This window comes from Helicoverpa armigera, chromosome 11, assembly GCF_030705265.1.
Source record: "Helicoverpa armigera isolate CAAS_96S chromosome 11, ASM3070526v1, whole genome shotgun sequence".
NCBI classification, from domain to species: domain Eukaryota; kingdom Metazoa; phylum Arthropoda; class Insecta; order Lepidoptera; family Noctuidae; genus Helicoverpa; species Helicoverpa armigera.
In genome coordinates this window covers 10238288-10262004 of record NC_087130.1, presented here as the reverse complement: position 1 = coordinate 10262004, position 23717 = coordinate 10238288, and the positions used below count along the sequence as shown (strand labels likewise).

General features: G+C 39.1%; 3 protein-coding genes across 5 annotated transcripts; 2 read left to right on the top strand and 1 right to left on the bottom strand.

Moving 5' to 3' along the window:
* Window positions 1-1700: 1700 nt before the first annotated feature.
* Window positions 1701-6485, bottom strand: LOC135117587 (uncharacterized). 2 transcript variants are annotated; one of them, XM_064037019.1, is made up of 5 exons: window positions 5859-6485; window positions 3197-3403; window positions 2842-2958; window positions 2072-2188; window positions 1701-1850 (listed from the first exon to the last, which is right to left on the bottom strand). In XM_064037019.1, exons 1-5 carry the CDS (start codon window positions 5896-5898, stop codon window positions 1702-1704), a joined length of 630 nt encoding a protein of 209 aa, XP_063893089.1. In that variant the 5' UTR covers window positions 5899-6485; the 3' UTR covers window position 1701. The 2 variants fall into 2 exon arrangements, with proteins under 2 accessions (XP_063893089.1, XP_063893090.1); XM_064037020.1 differs by having other exon boundaries at window positions 1758-2188.
* Window positions 6486-6682: 197 nt separating this feature from the next.
* LOC110375541 (beta-1,3-glucan-binding protein) lies at window positions 6683-14404 on the top strand. Of its 2 annotated transcripts, none has more exons than XR_010276979.1 (8): window positions 6683-7004; window positions 7152-7418; window positions 7768-7949; window positions 8230-8357; window positions 11527-11681; window positions 12231-12476; window positions 12940-13107; window positions 13546-13685. XR_010276979.1 is itself a non-coding variant. In XM_064037018.1 (8 exons), exons 1-8 carry the CDS (start codon window positions 6866-6868, stop codon window positions 14297-14299), a joined length of 1440 nt encoding a protein of 479 aa, XP_063893088.1. In that variant the 5' UTR covers window positions 6683-6865; the 3' UTR covers window positions 14300-14404. The 2 variants fall into 2 exon arrangements, 1 of the variants encoding a protein (XP_063893088.1); XM_064037018.1 differs by lacking the exon at window positions 12940-13107 and adding an exon at window positions 14117-14404.
* Window positions 14405-15235: 831 nt separating this feature from the next.
* Window positions 15236-21553, top strand: LOC126056716 (beta-1,3-glucan-binding protein). Its single transcript, XM_064037015.1, has 8 exons — window positions 15236-15421; window positions 16681-16908; window positions 17188-17474; window positions 18109-18236; window positions 19208-19374; window positions 19760-19984; window positions 20317-20459; window positions 21012-21553. The coding sequence occupies exons 1-8, from the start codon at window positions 15292-15294 to the stop codon at window positions 21195-21197; spliced, it is 1494 nt and encodes a 497-aa protein (XP_063893085.1). The 5' UTR covers window positions 15236-15291; the 3' UTR covers window positions 21198-21553.
* Window positions 21554-23717: the final 2164 nt, after the last annotated feature.

Here is a 23717-nt window from a genome sequence, read left to right as displayed (position 1 = left end):
AAAAGAAACTCAATGTCTGAAGACAATCATTGTCATCATTTTCACAGTTAGCGTTAAGTGAATGGGGTGAGTTATAATTATTTAAAAGAAGTGATTTATAGGCACCTTCAAAGCTAATTGTGTTGGGTGCCGTATTCCTCACCCCAAAACTTCTAATGTTCCCAAAAAAATTTTCCAGTGGGTCCTGGTTAAAGTTTCTGGTCATCATTGTATCAAATAAATATTTTTGGGATAATATTTTCCACAACTGTTGCATGCCCTCAATAGTACGTATAAAATTTTTATTGAAGGTACCGAACTCGTTTCAATTAATCTTATTTTATTTTCCTTTTCTTTTTTAACTTTAATAAATTTTATTGATTTTAATACCTTTTTGGCATTTTCCCATAATTCATGATGAGGAGAATTGTTTCTAACACCACATTTATACATTTTTCCATGTATCATATTAAATGAGCTTGAATTTAAGGAATCAAATAAATTGTCCATCATTTTGGTAAATGTAATTACTTGGCGGCACTCATTAGATAAATCGCCCCTAGCAGATAAATGTTCTGCAGCTGTAGCAACACTGCGGCTAAAAATTTGGGTTGCGTGTTTGACCTTCATTTTTTATTTTCTCCACATAAATATGTTCATCAGTTAGTTTCTGACATATTTTTAATTCACCATGTAATTTGTCCGCTTCATAAATTTTCTGGTAATATTCCCATTTTATCGTCTTTTCAACCTTTTCTTCGAAGTCGAAATATTTTAAGTCCTTCGTAAGTAAATTGTTTCTTACCCTTTCAATAAATGAGGGACATCAAATAATGGGATAATTTTAGATTTCCCTACTTCCATTACATCATGTCTCCATTCCTTATTTTCTTTTATGAATTTTATTCTACTATCTTCAATAATTTCATTCACTACACTGACATTTACTGTGCTTTGGTCGCACACTGTGCACAAAATATTAAGCCCTGTACCCTGAACATATTTAATGACTTTTATAGTCAAGGCTTTTAATTCTGCTTTGTTAACAGAATTTGTAAAAAAGTATGCAACAGGCTGTTTAAATTTTTCTTTAATCCTTTGACCATGTAAACTAAAACATGGTCAGCAATTTTACTACGCCAAGCGAATCCCTTTAATTTATCCTTAGATCCGTCGTAATGGATCTGCGGCGATATTGACATCTCGTCAAAAATAAGACAGCAGAGGCGATCTTCTGGACTTAATTCCTTCACAGTCTTTCTCATTTTTATGAATAAAAACTTATTTAGCCCCGACTCTATTTCAATTTTCGCAAGAAGCCTTTTAATGATTTTATAGAGGGCAATGTAAAGTATTTATATAAAAGAGTATAACTCTTGGGACTCTTTTGTACATGGAGAGACAAAACTTTTTCCTTTAAAGTAAACCTCCGCCCACGAGCTCTCTTGTGAGTTTGGGTGTACTGCATGTTTGTGAATATTTTGCTGCAGTTGTCATATTTCTCGTTATTTTTTAAACAATTTGTATTGCTAATTTTATCAACGCTGGCTAATCTTTCTTTCAAACTACTACTCCGTTTACGTAACCGAATAATTTCGGTTTTTAAATTCTTCATTTGGAATCTTGAAATCTTTAATTCATTCTCCAGCGATGAAGTTGATTTCAGTTTTTCTGCAAAAAAAACTTTTACTTTACTACTTTCCACACCCAGATAAAAGTAGCCTATGTATAAACATTTTTTTTGGATATCTTATGGTATAAACTACATTGGCACTTACTTTTGTCTCCTTTAAGTTTCCGTCTTTGTTGTATACCATGTTTACTGCAATAATTATGTTCTGCTGCTATAACACACGCATTGGGAGGTGCAGCTGAAAATAAAATAATAATAATTCACCATTGTCATTGTAAACATCAAAATTACTAGTGTGAGTTACATGAGGATTATTAACCTAAATTGTCATTACAATAAATCAAGTTGAAGTGTGTTTGTAATGACTACACAACAGTTACATATTACTTAATGCAGTAATTAATTATGGTAGCTAGTTAAACATAATTTGAGAATGTAGGTAGCCAAGCGTTTACATACCAGTGATTATTTGCTTTGATGTAGAAGGCAGATCCCATATATTATGTTCAGGCATAGGAAGTTCAGTTGGTATATGTGGAGTTGCAGGAGGCATATGAGCATCTTGTGATGGAGCACCTGGAAATAGTAAAAACAAGTCTAAGATCCCACTAAACAACAACCTTCACCGAGTTGGTTAAGGGGTGAATGAACAGTATTTTATATCCAATTAAATATTACTATACTGCAAACAGGTGGCCTTAAAGGTATCTATGAAAAAAATGAAATTTAAAAAGCGTCGCCCCCACCCAGAATACAAAGGGGGCGGGATTCTCCATCGCGATTAGCTCCGGTACCCGCCTGGGGTATTATTACTCTATTTCGTAGTCGCATTAAATTATATTAGGAGCAATGTTTTAAAACTTAAGAAAAAGAAAAGTTAAGAGGTGAAAGAGAGAAGGTGACTGCAGAGTACATATTTTAAAGTAATAAGATATATATTTTATCAGACACTGAAGAGAAGGTAAAGGGAAGGGAAGGTTAGTTGGGAAGTTGGGACCGTTAGTTGGAAAGGGTTAGCCGAGGTGTTATGACTATATTTTCTGATGGTACCTCATGTTTACCAATTGGCACAGGGTCGTCTAGTTCTTACTGACTTCTTTAAGCGTTCATGCCTTCCCCATCACGTCAAGGTGGCCCCATGGGGATTATTATTATAAAAAATGCAGTATTTAATTATGGCAGCTAGTTAAACATAATTTGAGAATGTAGGTAGCCAAGCATTTACGTACCAGTGACTATTTGCTTTGATGTAGAAGGCAGATTCCATATATTATGTTCAGGCATAGGAAGTTCAGTTGGTATATGTGGAGTTGCAGGAGGCATATGAGCATCTTGTGATGGAGCACCTGGAAATAGTAAAACAAGTCTAAGATCCCACTAAACAACAACCTTCACCGAGTTGGTTAAGGGGTGAATGAACTGCATTTTATATCCAATTAAATATTAATATACTGCAAACAGGTGGCCTAAAAGATTTCAGTTCAGTTTAATTGTGAATAATTAAGAATTTTGTTTTCTTAATGGCAATTTTAACTCAGTAGGTGGCATTGCGATCTAGTTCAAGAATAAAGATCTAAATCTTACCCTGAAGATGGAGAGTAGGAACAGCTATGTTATTTAAACGGTTGTTGCGATTCTTAAACTTGTCTGCAAAATGTATGTCACAGATGACTCGCTTTCTGTAAAATTTGATATCATCTGCAGTCTCCAGTTTTCCACCAACTATATTAACCCAGGCTTTGAATAACTCAGGATTCTTTTCTGGGTGTGGAAATTGATGTTGTGTCACACCTGAAAAATAAATTACAAAAATATGAAGTTTGTATGCTGATATTGTATAGTGTATGTATGAATGAATACCTATTACCTATGTATGTGTGCGCGTGTCTATCTATGTATGTCTATCTTATTAAATCATGTATCATTTCATATGGGATTCAGTAATAAATGGTTACTCGTAAGGAACTGTGTTTCTCTAAACGCCCAACCTTATAATTGACTGAGTTGGTATCTCCCGTGATGACAAGTTTATCCGGATGACTAGGAGCTTTCAGGAGCACGATTCTGGGGCCCGATTCTGTTAAGTTAATAATGTCAAAATTGAATAGAAATTGCATCGCAACAGCTTTTTTAACCATATCGGGCATTCTGTTACTAATATAAGACCAATCGTATTCCAACGACATTCGATTGGTTTGCGATTGGTCTGCCATTTTGGTCTATATTACCATAATATTCTTAGTCTATATTGCCATATTGCAATCGTAAATCATTTGCAGACAAAATGATTCATTATTGAATGACAGAAAGGATAAAAACGTTTATTTCAAAGAAAAATTGCGCAGAATCCTGCCCTGCTAATTTTACTTTAGCGACATGCGATTCACATCCGACTGAGATCCAATCACGACTCAATTACGATTGAAGCGTATGTGGCATTCCACTATTTTTTCTTTTAAATAAACGTGTTTATCCTTTTCTGTGATTCAATAATGAATCATATTGTCTGCAAACGATTTACGATTGCAATATGGCAATATCATCATCCTCGAGCCTTTTCCCAACTATGTTGGGGTCGGCTTCCAGTCTAACCGATTCGAATTATTCCCAACTAGCGACCCGCCCCGGCTTCGCACGGGTAACAGTATTTCTCCATTATTTAATAGATGTTATTATACATAAAACCTTCTCATGAGTTACTCTATCTATTAAAAAAAACCGCATCAAAATCCGTTGCGTAGTTTTAAAGATTTGAGCGTTCATAGGGACATACAACATGACACATGACAGAAAAAGCGACTTTGTTTTATACTATGTAGTAATAGTCCCCTCTAGCGCTGTCCTCCGGGTGATAGTTGTCTTCAGTTATCACCGGGTGACAATTGTGCCGACTGTTCCCTTTGAAAACTGACTAGAGGGACAAATGGGAAGTCTATTTCTCAGTTGTCACCGGGGGGGTGACATTTGCTACGGTTCCTTCTTCCTTCCAAAGAAAAAAAAATGTAATTACCATAGATTTCAGGTTTTTTATTTATTATGCTACATAGAATCTTCCAAAGAAAAAAAAATGTAATTATCATAGATTTCAGGTTTTTATTTCTTATAACAAACAACATTGTGTTTCCTTTAATAGGTACATCACATATTATTAATTTCTATTAACACCAATCGTTTTCTTAATTTTATTTAATTTAACAAGATTACAAACTGTGTTACAAATAAGCATGCGACTAATAAGCACTTTTAACTTAACCATTAGTGATTATCTGTGATTAGTATTAATTAAAGTTATCTGTGATTGTGCCTATTATAGGAAACATAATGTTGTTTTGTTTTTATAGTAGTATTAACTACTATAAAAAATCGATTTTGTAAGCCTGTTGACATTGTGTTAGTTAAAATAATAATATATATATTTTTTATGTGATTCTATGTAACATAATAAATAAAAACCTGAAATCTATGGTAATTACATTTTTTCTTAGGAAGGAAGAAGGAACCGTAGCAATGTCACCCGTGACAACTGAGAAATAGACTTCCATTTGTCCCTCTAGTCAGTTTTCAAAGGAACAGTCGGCACAAATTGTCACCCCGTGATAACTGGGAAGACAATTCGGCTGTCACCCCGAGGACAGCGCTAGAGGGGACTATTGGGAATAATTCCCGGATTCAGCTGAGTACCAGTGCTGTACAAGGAGCGACTGCCTATCTGACCTCCTCAACCCAGCTACCCGGCAACCCGATACCCTTGGTTAGACTGGTGTCAGACTTACTGGCTTCTGACTACCCGTAACGACTGCCAAGGATGTTAAATGATAGCCGGGACCTACAGTTTAACGTGCCATCCGAAACACAGTCATTGGTTTCTAAGATATACTTAGAAAGTACATACAAACTTAGAAAAGTTGCATGGGTACTTGCCTGACCTGGAATCGAACCCACGCCCTCATACTTGTGAGGTTGGCTCTTTACCCACTAGGCCACCACGACTTTGAGGCAATATGGCAATATAGACTAAGAATAATATGGTAATATGTACCTATAAACCAAAACGGCAGACCAATAGCAACCAATCGAATGTCGTTGGAATACGATTGGTCTTATAAATATTAGTAGCAGAATGCCCGAAATGGTTAAAACTGATATTGCGATTTAATTTCTATTCAATTTTGATATTAATAACTTAATGATACTATTAACAGAATCGGGCCCTAGGTACTATGAACTTGATAAAGAAAGCACTTACCCGGGTTGTGTGAACATCCCAATTCGCACCGCCTCGGCATGATTATATGCACTCAAACAAGCGTCTCTAATCGCTAATAACACAATAACAGTGTCTATTTCACAAATATCACAAAAAAGGCGTCTTTATCGCAAATAATACTAAACACTAATGGCGTCTTTTCGCAAGTTATGTGAAACAATGAAACAGAGGAGCACAGCTCAACTCACTCACTAATTCACCGAAAACACAGCGGATGAGTAAAACTCAAATCAACGCAAGTCAACAGCAGAAAACACTTAAATGGACGAAAACTTAACACACAAATTGTATGTACTGTACTCGCCATTAAAATTCAAATTCTAACTTCAGCATTGGCAGTTGGCACGGTTTATTGCCAACCAAAAAAATAATTATAGAAAAATAATTTATGTATATAAAATAGTGTACAGATTTAATAAAAATAATTGATAGATTTCCTACGTAATACTAATATATAAAATAATTTTTAGATTTCAATAATTTTAGTGATATTTTATGGAAGTTAATTTTTGATTAAAGAGCCATCTATTATCACTTGAAGATATTAAATACTTTAGGAAGAGGATTGCAGATGGCGCTTTTCTAAATTTTTTACCGAAATCTAGTCAAGTACGGCAGTGACCAGCCCCTGGTTGTCATCGCGCCGTCTCGCAGCGAGCCGCCCCCTCGCTTTTTTCTTGACTTCTTTAACTAGTTGTTTAATTTAAGGCCGGGTTTTCACTCTTTCCCGGTGTTTACCGCAAACTATTGATACAGTCCACCTCCCACCGAGCACAGATGGTAACCATCCATCCATCCATGTCATGATGAGTTTCTCTGTGTTTCAGAAGACACGTTAAATTAGGGGAAAATGGAAAGAAACCCTTCGTGCTCGAATGCGAGTCACACTTAGCCAGTTTTTTTTTCTTTTAAACACGTCGGGGTTGAAGCAACCGGTTGTGAGTTCGTTAACATGAACATCAGTCGCGAACTCAGTGCCTGAGGAGATGGCGTCTGTAGAACAAACAGCTGCATTTTATATTATAACGATCTTTGCAATATGTGAAGTGCAAGTTAACTGTTTTGTTTTCCGTACTCCTAAAATTGAGGCTTTGTCTCCCACGGCTATTAAGATTTCAATGGAAGGTAAGATTTGTTTGATAATTTAATAAACGACTACTGAAGGTAGTAGGTAATCATTTCTGTAGTTAAAATACACTGTTAAGCTGTGTATACATAATCTTCCACTTAATGAGTGCCTTGTGCTTAATACTGACATGTATTTGTTTAAAGTTCCAGATGAGGCCATTGGGAACTACTCTTATTTCGGCTTCCATGGTAACATTAACAAACCAATCAAAATAACAGATGATGGCCACATATCATTTTTTGATTTTTCCAATATTGAGCCCCTGCTTTCACGTACCCGCATCGTAGAGATCGGTGACAGAATTGACATAGATAATATCAAGATTGGAGACACTGTTTACTTCTGGATCTTTATGAGGGACTTCAATGAGGATGAACAAATCATCGGGAATCTTGAGTTTACCATAACAGGTAAGTTATTTCTATTCTTATTTTAAGTCTATCAACCTGGACGAGTGATTTTAGATTTATTTAATGCTTCAAGTCGTACGTTTAAAACCGCCAATCTAACTTCCACAACTCAGTTACCAGATACTACGCTATGACTGGTCATCATGGCGAGTGTGCTCCAAACCTGTACAGACGATACCAGATCAACCTACTCGAATCTGTGTTTTACTAATCAAACTCTAACCCTCCACTATTGAGATAAGGTTAAAATGTATTACAGAACTTTGACAGATTGAGGTAGGTCGATGTGCTGACCTCTGTACCAAAACATATTTATAAAATTAAATAAATAAAATCCACTGTGTTGCAGAATTCGTTGGTGACAAAAGTGATGCAACCACCAACAACCTTTCCTGTGGTTCTACTAAAACTAAGGTCAAAGGCCAAAAACGTGTTTGCAAGAATTCCTTAATATTCAGTGAGGAGTTCAGTCAAACCAGCGTATCAGACCTGACGCAATGGGACAAGTTAATCCAGTTCGTTAATGAACCGGTACGTTCTATATTTATCGAAGCTGTTCCTTCGTGTCCTTGAAACTATAATGTTGCGAAGGGTCAGTAGCTTACGCCCCCGGTCATTCAGTTAATTTTAATAAAAGTAATTTTCAGGGGCGTCGGCCACAACTGCTTCGACCACTGCGCAGTAAACTTGTTTTCTGAAAAACAACGATCTACTTCTTTCCATAATAATAAAAATCACTTACCTAGACCTCCAGCCTCTTATATTCGACTTTTCTTTGTATATATTTTAGTCTTTTATATTTCTTCATCAGGATTATCCATTCAATATGTACATGTCGGACAAGACGATCAGCTTGGAGGATGGCTCCCTGGTCATCAAGCCGATCCTCACCGAATCAATATTACCTACCCTGTTCAAGCCACTGTACTTATCTGACAGGTATGTTCGATCTCTCTGACTAGCTTTATCCTAAGAGTCCGTCCGTTAATGAATCAATCATGATCGCAATAAATATTTAAAGTTTGAAGTTTAATCACGTGAGGCTCGAAAGAGTGACGATGTTTGGCAAAGAAAAGAAGAGAAAGAATTCATATTAAAATCTTCAACTATTTCCCTAGCTTTTTACCAACTATGATGGGGTCGGCTTCCAGTCTAACCAGATGGAACAAAGTACCAGTGTTTTATAAAGATGGACTGCCTATTTGATCAAGTTAACAGGGCAAGAATTCATATTAAAATGATTAGGGTATTTTTGTAATTCATCCAAAGTATTCGATCGTGTTTCCTATGGGTTTCATAGGAAACACGATCGAATACTTTCAGAAAACAGCACCATTAAGGGAAACAGTTCTCTTCACTACATCTTATTGTTTGATATGTACCTATAGGTAGTTATCGGCACGAATATTGAGCCCTGACCTTCACCTGCGCAGAAGCGATTTATTGGTTTCTTAGTGTTAGTCATCGGAAATACGTCGTACGACGAAATTACCCGCACGCGTCGCGCTTAACTTGCTCGCTTAACTTGCCATGTTTGCTTAACCATTTGTAATTTCATTTAGTACAATATATTAATTCATTCTAGTAATACAAAATTCACTGCTTTCCTTCCGACTACATTCTTTCTCTCATTCTTTGTTTCGCTTATATACGCATACGCCTAATATTATCAGTACGGGTTCGAGTCCCGTCAGTGGAAATCGACGTATTTCTACAGGTACCTTTTTTTTTTTTTTAACGACGTCAAAAATCATCAAATGACCCCTTCCGCTGTGGGTTAGCAGCGGAGAGGGAGTGTCAGACTCTTACTGACTAAAAACCGTCGTGTTCCGTCATGGGCCTTTTATGTACCAGGGCCGCGGTATCTCTTTCGAACAACCCGCAGCCCCGGCAGGCCTTGGCCCTGCTGGGCCCCGCTGGGGTTGCTGACATCTCTTTGAGGAGCGCGTGGAACAACGCGCGCCGTCGACACGGGTCTGTCGTCTAGAAAGACAGAGGGTCGATGAGCCACCCGAACTCACCGCCCACAGACCCACGCCTACGGTGGCCGGGAGTCATCTCGCGACACCCGGCGCCCATGGTGTCTACCTGGTCCAGCGCGGCGGCCGGGATGAGAGGTGCGAACTCTCTGGCGTTCCGCCTCCTCCTTCTCGAGCATGACCGCTTCGCAGAAGGAGGCGACGGCATCCCATTCCCTCTCGCCCCGGACCATGGCCTGAACCAGGGCCGGACGCGAGAGGTCGCCGCCGCCCAAAGCCTCGACGAGGACCCGGCGGTGCCCCTCCCATGCGGGGCACACCTGGACTGTGTGGTCCACCGTGTCCTCGGGGCTGTCCGCACAATGGTGACACCCGGGCGCCTCCTCACGACCGATGCGGTGCAGGTACCTCCCGAAACAACCGTGTCCGGTGAGGACCTGCGTCATGCGGTACGTGAGGGCGCCGTGACTCCTCCCGAGCCACTCCTCAAAGAGGGGACTTACCGCCACGATGGTGGCGTGCCCTGCACTGGGTTGCGACAGTCGCTCCCTCCAGGCCACCATGAGATCGCGCCGGAGCTCCGCCCGCTGCGCGACAACTTGCCGCGGCAACGGGGTTTCCCCCCGGCGCTGAGCCTCCTCGCGCCAGTCGTACAGGCGCAAGAAGACCCTCGCCTCCAGATCCCATGGTGGCAGTCCAGCAAGTAGGCCAGCTGCTTCACGGGAGATCGTGCGGTACCCCCGGATTAGCCTAATGGCTATCACCCTTTGGGGCACGTTCAGGTAGTGTACAGCCCGCGGCCGTACTGAACGTGCCCATACCGGGGCCCCGTAAAGGGCCATGGACCGCATGACCCCCGCGTAGAGTTTGCGGCAGGGGGCATTTGGGCCTCCCAGGTTGGGCAGGAGCCGCTTGAATGCAGCACCTGCCTTCTCCAGTTTGGGGCCCAAACGTCGGAAATGCTCGACGAAGTTCCACCGGCCGTCGAGGACGAGTCCCAGATATTTCGTCGCCCTCTCGACGCCGATGGTAACCCCCCCCCCACCGTGACCTGGGAGCCTGAAGGTGGCGCGTTCCGAAGCCCATGAAAGCACATGGCGTCGGATTTGTGCAAGGCCACCTCCAGGCCCAGCAGCTGGATCCTCTCGATGACTGTCGCAACCCCGCGCGTCATTATGTCGGCCGCCTCCTGGTGCGACCTCCCTTGTGCCAGAACCAGCGTGTCGTCAGCGTAGCAGACCACGCTGACGCCGCTAGGGAGGTCGGCGCGCAGCACCCAGTCGTAGCCGATGTTCCACAAGAGCGGCCTCAGTACCGACCCCTGCGGAACACCGCACGACATTTCTCGCCGGTTCCATTCCCCGTTGTGACCAGGGTAGATGATGGACCTATCCGACAGATAGGCCTCGACCACGCGACGAAGGTAGGTCGGCACCCGGTGATACCGGAGTGCCTCCCTAATGCAACTCCAGGGAAGGGTGTTGAAGGCGTTGGCGATGTCAAGAGACACCGCCAAGACGACCCCCGTTCTACAGGTACCTTAAGTGTACAGTGCGCAAAGCGATCCCCACTCTTCCGCCGAGAGCTCAATATCCGTGCCGATAACAATAAGTAATAGCATTCACAAAATTGTTTTTAAAAGGAAACTATCTCCGGAATCTGTTTTATTCTTATGTGCCCATTTTTAGGGTTCCGTACCCAAACGGTAAAACGGGACCCTATTATTTTCGCTCGTCTGTCCATACGTTCGTCCATCTATCACCAGGCTTTTATCTCATGAACCGTGATAGTTAAGGAGTTGAAACTTTCACAGATGATGTATTTCTGTTGCCGCTATAACAACAAATACTGAAAACTAGAATAAAATAAATATTTTAAATATTTTCCCATACAACAAACGTGATTTTTTTGGTCATTTTTGCTCTATATCGATAACGGCAACAGGTAAATGCAGTTTTAAAAATAATGGTACGGTACCCTTCGTGCGCGAGTCCAACTCGCACTTGGCCGGTTTTTATTTAACAGCCAGCATTTTGTTCAGTAGACAGCAATATCTACTTAGTTAAATTAAAAAATAACCGCAATAGAATTAATTTTTGGAATAATTATTCAACTGCATTTGATTTTAGGTGCACAAGTAAGATAAAATCAGATTGCAAAAGAGAATTTCAAATGCTGCCTCCTGTGATTACAGGAAAAATTACTACAAACAGGACTTTCAGCTTCATGTATGGAAAGATTGAAGTGCGAGCTAAGTTACCATTAGGACAAATGATTGTACCGGGTAAGGAATGTTATCAAAATATATTAGCATAATTAGGATTCCGTACCCAAAGGGTAAAACGGGACCCTATTGTTTTCGCTCCTCTGTCCGTCCGTCCGTCTGTCACCAGGCTGTATCTCCTGAACCGTGATAGTTAGAGACCTAAAATGTTCACAGATGATGTATTTCTGTTGCTGCTATAACAACAAATAACTACTGAAAACTAGAATTGAATAAATATTTTGGGAGGCTCCCATACAACAAACGTGATTTTTTTGCTAATTTTTGCTCTGGTACGGAACCCTTCGTGCTTGAGTCCGACTCGCACGGGGCCGGTTTTTTTTCCCCGTTGTGCTGGGGTCGATTTCCAGTCAATGCGGTATCTTTTTATGTAGCACCGCGTTATTATATTTTCATTGTCTGCTATGAAAGAGCAATTAAAACCTAGTCTAGTAAAAGTTAGTAAGTAAAGTAAACTACTTATTGAAGAAATAAATATTTTGTATTTGTATTTATTAAAGTAATAAACAAGTAGTATTTAAAATAACTTTAAAACGTTTCCTTTCTCAGAAATTCAACTCGAGCCCACAGACAATGTATATGGCGATAAAAACTACGCATCTGGCTTGATACGGATCGCCTTCAATTATAATTTTAGAATAGAAATCAAAGAGAATACGAGGCGGGCTGTATTGAGTGGTCCAGTGTTCAGAGCAAACCAACTTTTTTTGAATAACCATACAATGGGTTATGTCAAGCGCGATGGCGGCAACTGGGACGAAGACTTCCACAATTATACTTTGATTTGGACACCAGGTACGAACGATATATGTATATGTTTTACTGAATAGTATATCGATTTCGATAAATAATAATAATAAATCTTTATTTTCAAGCAACAAGACTCAAAAAGTGTTAGTACCAATGTTCCTTTAATTATCCTATGTTAGTATTTCTATTCTAAGTACTAACCTATATACATGTAATATGTGTATCACCACCACATATCCATCACCGAAGTGGACAGCTTGCAGCAGCGATTCACATATACACAATCGAGCCTGCTCGCCACATCTCAGAATAAGGTTGGGGCTGCCCCGCACCCTGTGCACCAGAGAGCGCATCTTTTTCTCATCGTTGCATAGAAACAGTCGATCCGAGCTTCAGCAAACATCCCTGATGCAATACAGAAGCGGGGCAGCCCCATCAATATCCTGAACGCATTATTAAATTGAACGCGAAGGACGCTGTACGATTTCTGCGCATAATTCGCCCACAGACTGCACGTGTAGAAAGAAGTGCAATATGCACGAAACAAGGTCACCTTAGCATCTCGTGAACAGCGTGCAAATCTGCGAGCAATCATATTCGCCCTAACCGACAACGCTCTTCGCTCTCGCTCAATATCGTCATCGTCCTTCATGCCTGCAGTCAAGACATGACCGAGGTATTTGAATTTATAAGCCCTCTTGAGCGGTGTACCATTCAAATAAACCGACGGAATATGTTCAGGACCACGCGACCATGACCTCACTGCATTATAAACTAAACCATGTAGCCCGACATAGGATAGCGATAGATGAGGAGAACGACAAAGGAACGACAACGAAATGAACGACATAGGAGAGGGATAGCTTTCACAAATAGCTACCGACCTTCTCAGACCACAAACCGAGGCGCTCAGCAGAGCCATATCGTCTGCATAACTAATATTGTTTAGGCTTACCCCATCGATGTAACAGCCAGCGTCTGAAAAGCTAAAGCATCTGAGCATCTGATAAAGGTGACCCATTACAAATTCACCTCCTAGCGTGTATTTTTGTATGTAGGTATATTTAGGTTGGGGTCCGTTCTTGTTGATTTAAAATATTTTTGTGTGTTTCAGAGAGATTTCTTTTCTATGTGGATGGCGAAAGGGCTGGCGAAACGGGATATATTCATAGCTTTGCTGAAGACCTGGAGGACGAAGTCGAGCACGCGTCAAAATGGCTGACAGGCACCAACATGGCACCATTTGATCAGATGGTATGAGATTTAACCCGTTGTCTGTTGAAACGAAGACCGATCGTAAGGTTACGCAATGCTTGGAGCGGTCGGTCCGTGAAATGTTGGCCATCTTTTCATGACGAGTTCTACCTTGTTTTGAAGGGCATGATAAACTGGTGGATCTCAACTTTTCCTCACAACAACATCCTTGGCAGTCGTTTCGGGTCATCAGAAGCCTGATATCTAGTCTTACCAAGGGTATCGAGTTGCCTTGTTAACTGCGTTGTGGAGGTGAGAAAGGCAGACGCTCCATGTAAAACACAGATATTCAGCTGCATCTTGTTACTGACTCCAACTTTGACGGAAAAAGGCTAGGCAGATGATGATGTTTGCACCGCTACATCGACGCATATCACAAACCTTATGTGTATTTAGAATTGGAATCATAGTATCTGTTTCTATAATTTCAGTTCCACGTGACCCTCGGTCTTCGCGTGGGAGGAGTCAAAGAGGTTTCCCGTGTAGAGATACAGGAACACCCATATATCAACCAGTTTGAAATGCCTGACTTCTGGAAATCAAAAGAAAAATGGTACCCCACGTGGTCTGACGGAGCTATGAAGATTGACTATGTCAGGGTTTACGCTCTTTAGATGTTTTGCTCTTCAAGTAGCTATGAAAATAAATGACAAGACGTCACGTTACGTTGGTCAATGGCCTATGAAATACTTTATGATTATAAACGCACATTTTGGAAATATTTTCGTTACCTCTAATTTTACCTCTGCCCAAAAAAAACCCTCAAATTTTTTTGAATAAAATCGCTGTAAAGGGAAAATGATTTAATAAGTAGGTTACAAACATTTGCCCTTTATCTGTCTTATACAAGCATGAGATATAAAATTAAAAAAAAAAAAAACGCTTCAGAACCAGGCAATGACATTAAAGAGTGCAGGTATTTCTCGGAACCATTGTTTTTTTCCTCAACATATAAATTGCAGAGAAAAGTATTTTTTACTTCTCCAACAATGGCAGTTGGGATCTGTTATATAGAACACTCGCTTAAGGAATCCCCTAACTGCGATAATCCAACTTCATCTGTTGTTGATAAAGAAATTGGCTTACCCCTTTTCTTTACCTCCACACCAAATTACGTACAAAGTGCTCAAAAAAGTCTAGTTACAGATTTAACTGAAATTTGGTAGGCAGGTAGCTTCAGCTAGGATACATGTTCTCCCATTCAGGTATGGTAAGTAGTTCCCTCAGGAAGCGGGTTAAACCGCGGGTAGAAACTATAATAGTAAAAAACTAAAATAAACAATGGCATCTATAATCAATAAGAATTTCCAGTACAGACCTAACACAAAATGACAAGATTTACAGCTGATCCCAATATAATATTTTGATATTAGCTCTGAACAAGTAATCGTCAAATATTTATATCAAGTAAGCAAATCAACAACCTCATAAAATATTGGCATTAATGCACTACAAAGGATGAGCACAAACAGGAAAATACAATTCATATTGATTTCTTATTTTAGCATAATGAAATACCAAAATACTGATTAAGTTAACCTGTCTGATATTAAAACTGGTCTGGGTGGAATATTAGCGTCAGTATCAGACGGTCGTTTGTCCAGACATGACGTGTTTACCCAAGTTATCAGTTTTGCTCTTGTTCGCGATATGTGGCGGTCAAGTGAACAGTCAAAAGGACCCGACTCCGAAAGTAGAGGCCCTGTATCCTAAAGGTTTTAGAGTCACCTTAGATGGTAAGTTATTTCAAGTTTTATGTCATTTTCGATTTTCACGACAAAAAAGCCTAGCTTCAGGATCTTTTTGAAAGAACTAAGTTTGTGAATTGATTCTATTTTCTTTAGTTTGATGACCATTTGTACACTATATATTTAAGACTGTAGCCTAATGTTTATCCTGGTGCGCGGATTATTATTGTCACGGGAAGCGGTTTTCAAAGTAAAAGAGTGTATATTCAACCCATAATTGTTAAAATGTTTATAATTTACTGTGATAAGTATTTTTTTTTGTTATATCTTATCACAGAAGTGGTAAACTTTAGTTACTTTTAGGTGAAATATTATTCTCAATACATAGTGATAAAAAGCATCTAAAAAGCATGCATTCCATCCACGTCCTGTTGTAGCAACTTCAGCACTGATTAAAAAGTAGCCAAGGACCGTTTTAGCTTCAAGACTATCTGTATACCAAAGAAAGCCGATCAGATAAAACAAAAAAAAACGATTCGATTTTATTGATTTTGGGTCTCTTCAGTGATGTGAAATTTTAGGTAAGTATATAAAAATATTCTGACCTTTAAATAAGAATCTTAAATCATTTATCTGCAAGAACTGCAGCAGGTATGCAAAATAGCTTGCTAAAGAGAGAAAGAAAGAACAGAAAAATATATCCACTACGTTATGAGAATAAAACCGTAGGGAGTATTCCTGTCATATAAACAGGAGCCGGTCAATTACAAGCATTACAAGCACAGAACATATTAAAAGTAAATAATTGTTTTGTAGAAAACAGATGTTTATGTCAACGGTGAACTTGAGCCTCACTCGGGTCAACCTCTCACAAGCTACATTATTTTTATTCGAATTTCCTTAAAAAGATCAGCTATCGTATACCTACTGAGAAACAATCTTACCTATACATGTATCTACATATACAATATTATTATACAGAAGAATCAGATGCTGATAAAAGTTCATCAGGTCAGGATTGCAATAAAAATAAGTAATGGAAACTCCGCTGAACATAATTTGTTTCACGTATAAACAATAAGGAATGTTTATTATAATATAATTATTCACATTTTGTTCCTAATCTCTAAGTATACATAAGTATCTACTGATTAAAGGGAAAGCTTAGTGATTAATCTAATAGCATATCTTCACTCAGGGATACTAAGTACCTCCAAGAGTAGACGAAATTTTGGAATTTCGATTGTTTAAAACCCACTCTCGAAGAATGCATTTCTTTGATTTAACCTAAGTACCCTTTCTTCTAGACGACAACTACCAGTTCTTCGGATTTCGTGGAAATATCAACAAACCATTCGACGATGGGATCAACGAGGGAGAAATTAAAAAGGACATTGTTAACAAAAGTCGCGGCAAGTGGATATACACGAACCGGGATGTGGCCTTGAAGATCGGAGACACTATATATTACTGGATCTTTATAAGGCAGAATGGACAGGGTCGCATGATCACTGAACTGGAACACACGGTCACAGGTAAGCTTGTACCAATTGTACAGACGCCAGCAGGTCAACCTACCTGAATCTGTCAAATTTTACCAAGCGAACATTATTCTTCTACTATTGCGATAAGGTTGAAAATCTATTGAAGAAATTTGACATATTGAGGTAGGTTGAAAGAATAGTAAATAGATGATAATCTAAATAAAGACAAGTCTGCAATTCATCTTACAACACATCTTACATCGTAAAATAAATAAAATAGTCCTGTGCTACACCTTAAGATTGCAAATAACCGTTGACATTTTATTCCAGAATTTGTGAACCCTGATGGCACGCCTGTAAAACCTTCAGGTGGTGGGCAGCCTGCAACACAGGCACCAAACTCAAACACAGCGTGGGTCTGGGGTCCCACTGGAAATGGCAATCTACCCTCGAATAGATTCGACCCCCCTGGACCCGACTGTAAAATTTCCAAGACCATGGTCGTAGGCCTAGGGAATATATGCGCAGAAACCTTGATATTCAATGAGGAATTTACTAAAACGAAGCTAGGGGAGTTAATGCAGTGGGAATCGTTAATCCAGTTTCCAGATGAACCGGTATGTTCTAAATATAAAATTACCAGTTTCTTCGCTGCTCCTTTGGTAGTTCTTATTTTAGACTTCAGTCAGGTCCATGCAGAAATTGAGAGACTCTTTAATCCCGTTTCCAATATTCTATGTATATGGCTGTTGTTGTATTTTTTTCGCTTTATTGACATAGTTATTTACAACACAAAAAACTATCCTAGTAAAACAATAAAAAACACTATATCTAAACGCGTCAAAAAATTCATCCCCATCGCTGTCAATTGGGAGCGTACCCAAGACGCTGGTAGCATTACCTCGTTCGATCGCCATGCTAATCCTTTGTCCGAGGTAATAGCCAGCCTTTTGGTCACGAGAAGCTTCAAGCGTCTTTTGTTTTACTTACTAGAGCTTAAAGTTTGACTTTACTTGTATGGAGCTTACGTCAAAATTCTATGCCTTGTAAGCAAATCATCAATATACAATTTTGGAAACGACTGTAAGTGTTTTATAGATTCACAAGTGTTTACACCAGTGAATCTATTTTTTATCTAATAGTGGTTTTAACATTGAAGAAAAAATGCAATTTTAAGAGTCCTCATCAGAATTGTCTTTAATTTAATTTATGTCAACTGTCTTCTCATACTTAGTTTTCTTGTCAATTCAGGACTATCCATTCAACTTGTACAGACCCGAGAACACCATCACCTTGGAAGATGGTTCTCTGGTCATCACTCCAGTCCTGACTGAGTCAGACACCCAATCCCTTTATGCGGTTATGGATTTATCTACCAGGTATTTTTTTCTCAACTGACCATTTGCTTATTCATAAACTTGTTGTGTATCCATCCTCCGAGTCTTTTTCCCAACCATGTTGGGGTCGGCTTCCAGTCTAACCGGATTCAGTGAGTACTAGTTCTTTACAAGAAGCGACTGCCTATCTGAATTAAACTTGTAAAATTTAAGTAGCTATATAAAGAGGTTTTTTCATTTGTTTGTATCGTAAGGTCTTCGAAACTACTGAACCGATTTTAAAAATTCTTTCGTTGTTGGGAAGCTGCACTATTCCCGAATAACATATTAACTCGGGTCTAATGCAGTTTAAAACATTTCAATAAATCATATAATGTGTACGTTATAAATATATCAGAAAACATGGTATGTAGGCTACTTGGTATTGTATTGGTGGTGAAACACACATATCATTTTATCACTCACTAAGGTTAATTTTAAAACGAATTTGACGTCGAGATTTTGATTTCGTATATTTGTTGTTAACTTTATCTTTCGATACTTGTGACCTTTTAATTCGTTATAATCAGTAATTTACAATTGTTTTTTTTCTGTTTTCCTGTTAGGTTTAATTAAAGTCAACATATTTTAGCATTTGTTTCTTTTCTTTACTTTAGAAATTAAGCATTCTTTTTTGCGAATCAATCATTTAAAGAGTCCTAGCTAGTACAAAAAAATTGTTACTTGTTTAGCTATAGCTAAGCCCCACAAAACCATCTTAGTGTCTCGACTCGCCGGGATCCATGTAACTAAATAACAATTAAAAAATAAAGTATTAGTAGGGGGTTCCCCTTACTTTTTCCTCTGTTTGCTTGATCCCATAGTGGGAGACAGTTTCAGAGTCATACCCATCTCTGTTTCTTCTGGAGCTCTCTTTCGAACAATCCCGCCGCGCTCAGTTTAATACGATTGAGTTTATATTGATAAAGCAAATAAATGGAGACTTACGTTACATATTTTATCCTTGTTTTCAGTTGCACAGGTAAAATTAATTCACCTGAATGCCGGAGGGAGGGTGTCGGAGCTCAAATCCTTCCACCTGTGACCACGGGCAAGATATCCACTCGACACACCTTCAGCTTCAAGTACGGGAGGGTCGAAGTACGGGCTAAGCTACCTTCTGGTAGCTGGATCGTACCTGGTATAGTTTTGTCTTCAATTTGAAGACTCCGTTTTACACCTTTATTATATAAAAACTCAATACAGAACGAATACTTTAAGTATCTAAGTATTTTTCTCATTGTTACTTTAACTTCTATTATGTTTGGTTTCGCTTGTAAGTGTACCCGAACACTGCAATCTTTTAGTCGGCTGATAGTTTGTTTGGCCTCAAATCAGTATGAATATAAATGATAGTATGCACATTAATAAGATTAGGTATTTGGCCGGTATCATACCGATAGAAACATTGACTGTAATCAAGATTTTCTTTAAAAACAGGTCTGAAGTATGCGAGTACTCTAATAGAAGATGTTTGAGATATATAAATAAAAGATAATTTCAACGCTCTTGTCTCTCTCCACCAGAGATCAATCTGGAACCAACAGAAAGCTCCTACGGTTCAACCAAATACGCATCAGGTCTGATGCGAGTGGCCTTCGTTCGAGGTAACCTTGGTCTGGCGAAGAAGTTGTATGGAGGACCAGTGCTCACTGACTCCGGGCCTTTCAGGACTGCCCTGCTGAAGGAGAAGATCGGCATCGACAACTGGCATAAGGACTTCCATAACTATACCATGGTTTGGAGACCAGGTATTGTTTAACGAGATTAAGTTTACGTTTGATTGGATTCTATATTTTTTTTTGTATCATAACACATTCGCCTTACTTTTGGTACCTTGTTGGATTATTTTGATATTTTGTCAATAGTTTTGTATGGTCTGTTCAATAACCTGTTCCGAAAAATTATTTATTCAAACTTTTTGAACGTCATTACTTATCTATTTAAAAGACACACACCAAAACGCCCTTTCTATATGCTTTTCCCTAGAAGAAGAAGTGGCGCCACAAAGTCCTAAGCAACACATGTCCGACTGTACAAAAAAAATCTTCAAAATCAACTCATTCTCTGTGTTCTGTTATAGATAGCATGGAATTGCTGGTGGATGGAGAGACGTATGGCACTATCAGCCCCGGCGGGGGTTTCTCCGAGGAAGCTCGCAAGAACAGTGTCCCCCATGCGTCAGTTTGGCAGAGAGGAACTGTCATGGCACCCTTGGATCAGATGGTAAGACTTTTTATTAACTTTTTGCCTTATATTTTTCTAAATAGCATCACCGATAGACTCCGGCTGTCGCTGAAAACCAGCGCTGGGACTCTGTCTTGTTCCAGGTCGCAGCATTATGCTGAGCGAGGGCCGTATTGCGCGCTTTAAGACGCATATTTTCCCCTTCTATTATTATTTCTGTATATGTCTAATTTTAAGTGTTTATGCGTCTTTTATTGCGCAATAATTTATTTTCTTTCTTTCTTTTCTTAAACCTTTAACGATATTAGATGTCCCTCAATTTTGGGACAATTGGGGCTGAATTTCCTTCTCTTTTTTTACTTTATGTCTACTTAACTTTCTTGTCCATAGTACGTAGATACGTACTTATACGTAGATCATAAATATAGTGCAGTTACGTTCATCATATAATATTAGTTGTCGTTAACTTTTCTACTCATACATGTTTCTTCTATAAACAGTTAATAGCACTGAATAGCATTTGAATTCCCTCCCACTCTTGTAAAGTATTAATAGTGGTTAGAAATGCTTTATTCTTTTTTGTAATTCCAGTTCCATCTAACCCTCGGTCTTCGCGTGGGAGGAGTCTACGACTTTGATGATGGCTTGGAAGGCAAACCATGGAGGAACACCGCTAGCAAGGCCATGCTTAACTTCTGGAAAGCAAAAGACACGTGGTTCCCGACGTGGTACAACGGAGCTATGAAGATCGATTACGTTAGGGTGTACGCTCTTTAAATGTGGTCGCAAACGGCTGGAACTATAAAAATGTAATTTTTTTTTCACCAATACCTTTGTGGTTTGAACTTTGTCTTCTTTCCCCATAATACCTACATGTAAAATGGCCCTTATTTTGTTTATTACTGACGTAATTTTCCCGCCGTTGTCATTTTTTACGTAGCCCCTGTATCTATTATGAAAACCTGGACTTCACCAATGGGGAATACTTCTCATGGCTCTGCCGAGATGGCGCCACTATCACTAGGACAAACCGCCATTGCAATTTGTTATTATGTACTAATAAATTATCTACAATAGTGATGTCATATTGTGTTAATGTGATAATACTCCATTATTCCTAATTTGTACTTTAATACCTATTCCCAGTCCATTAGCATCCCATCCCCATAGCCGTAGTAGTTTTATTCCATATTTAGCAATAGTTTAGCACAGAACCGGGGATTGTCCTTGGGTACATTTCTATAGTGTATACAGTATACAGGGATAATCGTCGGTTTTGTGTCGCCATTTCATTAAAGTTGTCTCAAAAGGGCTTCAGCGTGTTGGCTTCGGCCCCACGTTCGCCCCCCAAAAATCCGGGACTCTATAGTCCCGAGGTCTGGAAGAAACATGTATTTTTATCAAGTTTTGAACTATCAGTCAAAATAATGTTTAGTGTTTACGATAGTGCTGCACTCTTGCGTCAGAACTTTGTACTTTGTCTAGTCTGTCTAATGTCTCAAATCAAGTTCTCACCTACGTACAATTCTATCACGAAATAAAATGACTTAAATAGCTTTCTATGACTTCTTATTTTTACGTTGCTTGGAGCAAACCACTCATCCTCCTCCGAGCCTTTTCCCAACCGGGGTCGGCTTCCAGTCTTCAACCGGATTCAGCTGAGTACCAGTGCTTTACAAGACGCGACTGCCTATCTGACCTCCTCAACCCAGTTACCCGGGCAACCCAACGCCCCTTGGTTGTCAGACTTACTCGCTTCTGATTACCCGTAACGATTGCCAAGGATGTTCAATGACAGCCGGGACCTACGGTTTAACGTGCCTTCCGAAACACAGTCATTGGTGTCTAAGATATACTTAGAAAGTACATACAAACATGATACAAACTTAGAAAAGTTACATTGGTACTGGAATCGAACCCGCGTCCTCACACTTGAGAGGTTGGTTCTTTACCCACTAGGCCACCACGACACGAGCAACCCACTCTCCAGGAAGATATTCTCCAGTTATATCACTGATAAGTATTAGCTCTCATTGAAATCAAGCAGTTGTAATCGGAGTTCATTGAAACGGCGTACACTTACATACATATTACACACATACACAGTATTCAAGTTTCTCATCAAGTTTATTCACAAATTAGTTAACTGGACAGCGGGAATCCCGATCCGGTACATTATTACCAAAAAAACAATTTAGAGTTCGCAAACACTGCAAAATGTTTGTCTTTCGATAGTATGTTTGGGCTTATAAATCAGTATGAAGATAAATGGTAGTACGCACATTACAAAGATCAGGCATTTAGCCGGTTTCAGACCGACTGAAAACTTTCATTGGAGTCAAGATTCTTAAAAAAAATGCTGTTTAGTCTGCAGCGTATGGGTACACTTAATTTAATGCAAAATTCCACATTAATATAAGGAAATTATTTAATGAGGAAGGAAAAACTGAAGTACTTATTCGTTTATCTTGAAACTGTAATAGAACTAATTGTTTCTTATGGTTTCGCCTGCATACCGAAAGCCTTCCACAATAATTGTGGAAGGCTTGATGGAAAATACTATTGAGTAGAGGTAAGTTAAGGCTAAGTTTTTTATCAGCTCAGTAGATCCCGAAATTAGCACTTTAAATCTTTTAGCCGACTTCCCAAAAAGGAGGAGGTTCTCAATTCGGCTGGTATATTTTTCATTATTCCTATTTGAAATCCAAGAATTTCAATATTTAAGTTAAAGCAAATATTATGTTCGCGCAATATTTGATAGAATACAACTTAAGTTCGTAGAATAGTTTAGGTGAGTATAAAGGTTTGTCTACAGCGCAGTTAATTTTAATAGCAGTTTTTAAGCCAACAAATATACCTATACCTCTTTTTGGTTCGTACTCAATAACGCTTAAAACCTATTACTATATTTTTTCATAAAGGTTGATACGTTTGATACTTCACTGCATACCCCGTACCTGCAGTAAGATATAACGTATCATAAAAACTACGATTCAGGTTAAAGACCGTATTTTACATGATTGAATGCTGTCCATTACTTTGAAATGAGATTGTAATGATAAAAAATGAAACATCAGCTGCTTACAAAAAGTCGTGCAACGGTAAAATCATCAAAACATTATTTTATACAACAGAACATAATCTAAGTACGAAGCAAAAACTAATAAAAACAAACAACCAACAAAGTAACAAGACGCCAAATTATCATAAAGATTCCACGTAAAGAAAAACTAACTATTATGTGTGTAGCTTTACAAAAAACACACCGGACTATTATTTCAAGGTACCATCTCAACT

Coding starts and splice junctions, on each gene's coding strand:
- LOC135117587 (XM_064037019.1), bottom strand. CDS start 5,898: ATGCCGAGGCGGTGCGAATTGGGATGTTCACACAACCCGG. Junction 3,404..5,858: donor GGGATGTTCACACAACCCGG/GTAAGTGCTTTC, acceptor TTTATTTTTCAG/GTGTGACACAACATCAATTT. Junction 1,851..2,071: donor ATCAAAGCAAATAATCACTG/GTATGTAAACGC, acceptor TTTTATTTTCAG/CTGCACCTCCCAATGCGTGT.
- LOC110375541 (XM_064037018.1), top strand. CDS start 6,866: ATGGCGTCTGTAGAACAAACAGCTGCATTTTATATTATAACGATCTTT. Junction 7,419..7,767: donor TCTTGAGTTTACCATAACAG/GTAAGTTATTTC, acceptor ACTGTGTTGCAG/AATTCGTTGGTGACAAAAGT. Junction 12,477..13,545: donor TACTTTGATTTGGACACCAG/GTACGAACGATA, acceptor TGTGTGTTTCAG/AGAGATTTCTTTTCTATGTG.
- LOC126056716 (XM_064037015.1), top strand. CDS start 15,292: ATGACGTGTTTACCCAAGTTATCAGTTTTGCTCTTGTTCGCGATATGT. Junction 17,475..18,108: donor TCCAGTTTCCAGATGAACCG/GTATGTTCTAAA, acceptor TTGTCAATTCAG/GACTATCCATTCAACTTGTA. Junction 19,375..19,759: donor TGGTAGCTGGATCGTACCTG/GTATAGTTTTGT, acceptor TCTCTCCACCAG/AGATCAATCTGGAACCAACA.